The following is a 4,164-nucleotide window of genomic DNA, read 5'->3' on the forward strand; positions in this document are numbered from 1 at the left end:
TATATATATATACTTATATATATATTATATATAGGAGAAAAATGTTTCGTTTGTTTTTTTCTCTTTTTCAAGGTGGTACACTTGAGGCAGAGGCTAGACAACACGGTAAGCAGTTCGAGGGATCGATCTTTCCCTTTCGACGCGACTGTCGCCATGATCCAGTCCCTCATAGACTGCGACGAGTTCCAAGATATTGCCACGTTGAGGGTATACGCTTGTTTTTAATTCGAATATATTTCTTTAATCGACGAAATTGAGAAACTCTTTGCCGACGACTCTGGGATATCGTGATATTTAGATATTTAATTCGTAATTCGATATTAAAATATTTATAATATTACAAATGCTTAAATACTTTTTAATATAAATAAAATTGTATTGTATTGTTTTTTTGAGATGAGAAAATATATCGGTATATCGATAGTATCGAGCAAAGAGTTCGTCGATCTCGCAAAATTTTAAGATTTATTCTTTCCCCTTTCCGGGATGGAAATGTGAATTTTAACCTCGCTCACGCGAACGCCCCTCTCCCGTTTTATACGTTGCAGAACTTGGACGAGCTGCTGGACCATAAATCAAACTTAAGCGACAAGCTGTGTCAGATAGGGGACAGTATAGTGTACAAGTTGGTGCAGTGGACCAAAAGGTTACCGTTTTACCTTGAGCTACCGGTCGAAGTTCACACGACATTGCTCACACACAAGTGGCACGAGATCCTCGTGCTGACCACCTCCGCCTACCAGGCGATACACGGTCAGCACAAGTTCTCCAACGTCGGCAGCGACGCGATGGGAGCGGATTTTATGCAAGAAGTAATTACCTCTTCTTTTTTTCTCTGTCTTTCCTTCTCCCTCCTACGTTGCGTTCCTATCGTTAGCCATCCGATTTATATATATATATTTGATCCACATAACATTCTCTTGCCCGAACAATATTCTTACCTTTTCGATAATAAAGAAATAAAATATATCGAAAATGTTGCTTTTCGTCTCGCATGTTTGTTATTACGCACGCAGAATGAAACGAATTTTTCTTAATAAATAAACCGCGAAACGCCAACTCTCAAAATATAACGATAAAATAACGACACGGTTCGGAATGAAGTTGGCTGGATAAACGTTTCACTAGCGACGCTCGTGTGAAAAAACGAAATTACTTTCCGAACAACCGAATACCATCCGCGGATAAAAGACTTTCTCTTTAAACAGGCAATATATATATAGATTGTATTCCACAACGGGAATGAATAACCTGCACTCGTATAATCGTATCTATCGAAACGCGCCTTTTTTCCTCTCGTTACTAAAACGTAATTGATAGCATATCTGAAGACAGGGTACTTTCTACGAACGTGAACGTGAAACTTTCTACTTTGGAAAAAGTAAGATTGATAGAGAGTTTAGAGAGGAGAAAAGTATTTTTTTGATTTTTTTTTGGTTAATTGGATTAATAAGTAAATGTATCGAGTATGTGGTGTGCACAGGTTTCGAACAACATGTATACGTTGCAAACGTGCCTAACGAACATGATGGGCCGGCCGATAACCATGGACCAATTGCAGCAAGACGTAGGCCTGATGGTGGAAAAGATTACGTATGTCACGTTAATGTTCAGGAGGGTGAGATTACGGATGGAGGAGTACGTCTGTCTGAAAGTAATCACCATGCTCTCGCAAGGTAAGTATCTTCCATCCAAATTTTCATCGTTGAAAACAACAATACAAACATCTACTACTATAATAAGTAGTATATAAAAACAAATGCATCCTTTTTTTTTTTCTTTGCTAATGCTAATTGAATTGGCGAAGCAATATAAATTTTCGTATTAAAAACTGTAGTAATTATTCGATCGATTATCGAAGCGTGGAAAAAAAAATAAAATTAATAATAAATAAATAAATAAAAGTACGTATCCTCGTTTCTTCCTCGAGGCGAAAGAAAAAAAAATTAAAAATTGAATCAAGGATCGAATAATTACAAAAAAAAAAAAAAAAAAAAAAGAGTAATTAAGTCGTTACGAGCGAGACGATTAATTACGAAAGAAGGACGCGCTTATTCGAATCCATCCATCCTCACACTCACGGATCTCTTTCTCTTTCTGTGTCTGCCCTCTCTTAGCACGTGGAGGTACGATGGAATTAGAACATCTACAAGAACGGTACATGAGCTGTCTACGAAGTTTTGTCGAGCACAGCGCCCCACAACAGCCGAATCGGTTTCACGATCTTCTCGTCAGGTTGCCCGAAGTAAGTCTGACAAATAAGAAAATTTCCCCTGGTGGTTCGTCGCGCGAATCGTTTAGATTTTCACTCGGCTGACATATTGGATAAGCGTGGATTAAAATAGGGGAATGGAAATAAAGAAACGAAATAGCGTAGAGTAGAAAGGGAAAATAGAGGGGGGAAAAAAACGTTTTTAAAATTTGGAGACAGAATTTATTATCGGATTATTGTTATATATCGATCGATTATTCGTCGTTTCATTTCGAATACGGAACAATAACAGATCTAAGTCGATCCTGTTTTCTTCATGAATTCCAGGTACAATCGGCGGCAGCTCTTCTACTCGAGAGTAAAATGTTCTACGTTCCTTTCCTATTGAACTCAACAATTCAAAGATAGTAAATAAAAAACAAACTGACGATAAACGAAGCTGAATACCTATATATACATACTATACATATAAATATATACATATATATATATATATATAGATATATATAGATATAAATTTATATATACATATATATATATATACATATATATATATATATATAAAAATAGAATCGAACAAACAAAGAGCAAGAGCAAACAAAGAGATTGGGAAAGAAGGGGGAAAAGCTTTGTTTGCGTATGTATAATAATTATATAAAAAAAAGGTATATATATATATAAATAATATAAATAATATAAATGTGTGTGTTCGTTGCGTTGTACAAAAACGAAGAAGGTCGAGAAGGGAACGGGGAACCTGTGAAAAGCGTGATAAAAAAAAAACAGACGAAACAAACGTTAAAAGAGGAGAGGAAGAAAAAAAAGAGACGAAAGAGATACGAGAAGAAGAAACGAGAAACGAGAAGGAAACGTGAGCGAAATTTGGGCGAAAAAGAAAGAAAAAAAAAGAAAGAAAGGAAACCGCGAAGGAAAAAAAAAAGGGGAGAGAATGCTTTAAATAAGAAGAAATAAGAAAAAAAGAAAAAAAAGAAGAAAAAAAAAAGGAAAAAAAAAAGAAAAAAGAAGAAAATTAACGAAAGAAAATAATAAAAAATTCGAGAGAGAGCGAGAGAGCGGGAGAGAAAGAGAGGGAGAGTTAGAGATAGAGAGAAAGCGCGCCACCTCGAGATGGGAAATCAATCCGAGGAGGGGAACTGAACTTTTTTATCGAAACTAAAAGACTATAATAATATATTTCTGTACGCAGTACCGCGCAACTACGTCATTGTGTGTTCACGTTGCATAATCCGATCGATAATAAGACTCTCGTTACGTACGCTCACTGTAGGCCACCTACTACCACCTACTACTACTGCTGCTAATACTACTACTACTACTACTACTATTACTACTACTACTACTATTACTACTACTACTACTACTACTACTACTACTACTACTACTACTATACTGCTACTATTACTATTACTCTCCATCACTATCAAACTACAAATAGCAGACTACCAAAACGACCGAAAGATCAATCGACCGATATCGATGATAATGGTGATCATAACGATGATATAACGATGATATAATTCAGTCAACAACGACGACGATAATGATAATAATGACGACGACGGCGATGATGATTTCGATGATTTCAATCGTGATGATGATGAGTCACCAATTATTAAGGCACAAACGCAAAACAAACCGTTGGACGGAATCGATCGCCGCGTTTCTAAGTATCTTTGCACGCAACTATAATAAATATATATATATATTATATATATATATATATATATATACATACGTACATAATATCACGACGGACGAACACGTACGTATTATCCATCCTCGAGGGAAAAAAAGTGATTCTAAACGCCTATAAACGCTCGAATACTCTCGAAAATTCACACAATCTTTAAACCAACCGATTATTATTCTCATCACGTATCGCAAAACGTAAGTGTAATATATTTTTCAGTTACCATTTATATATATATATA

The 4,164-nt window shown here is 35.7% G+C and overlaps 1 protein-coding gene across 5 annotated transcripts in view; it reads left to right on the plus strand.

Annotated features, from left to right (window-relative positions):
• LOC122720283 (hormone receptor 4) overlaps nucleotides 1–3,523 on the plus strand; it is a 38,472-nt gene extending 34,949 nt beyond the window's left edge. For all 5 annotated transcript variants that reach the window (XM_043946885.1, XM_043946911.1, XM_043946895.1 and 2 more), the window contains 5 exons: nucleotides 73–207; nucleotides 549–812; nucleotides 1,484–1,676; nucleotides 2,118–2,245; nucleotides 2,540–3,523. In XM_043946885.1, the coding sequence (XP_043802820.1) occupies nucleotides 73–207; nucleotides 549–812; nucleotides 1,484–1,676; nucleotides 2,118–2,245; nucleotides 2,540–2,620 (801 nt within the window). In that variant the 3' untranslated portion in view covers nucleotides 2,621–3,523. The remainder of the gene's footprint in view (nucleotides 1–72; nucleotides 208–548; nucleotides 813–1,483; nucleotides 1,677–2,117; nucleotides 2,246–2,539) is intronic.
• Nucleotides 3,524–4,164: the final 641 nt, after the last annotated feature.

Source organism: Apis laboriosa, unplaced genomic scaffold (assembly GCF_014066325.1).
Source record: "Apis laboriosa isolate Shangri-la unplaced genomic scaffold, ASM1406632v1 scaffold105_cov147, whole genome shotgun sequence".
In the NCBI taxonomy this organism is placed as follows: Eukaryota; Metazoa; Arthropoda; class Insecta; order Hymenoptera; family Apidae; genus Apis; species Apis laboriosa.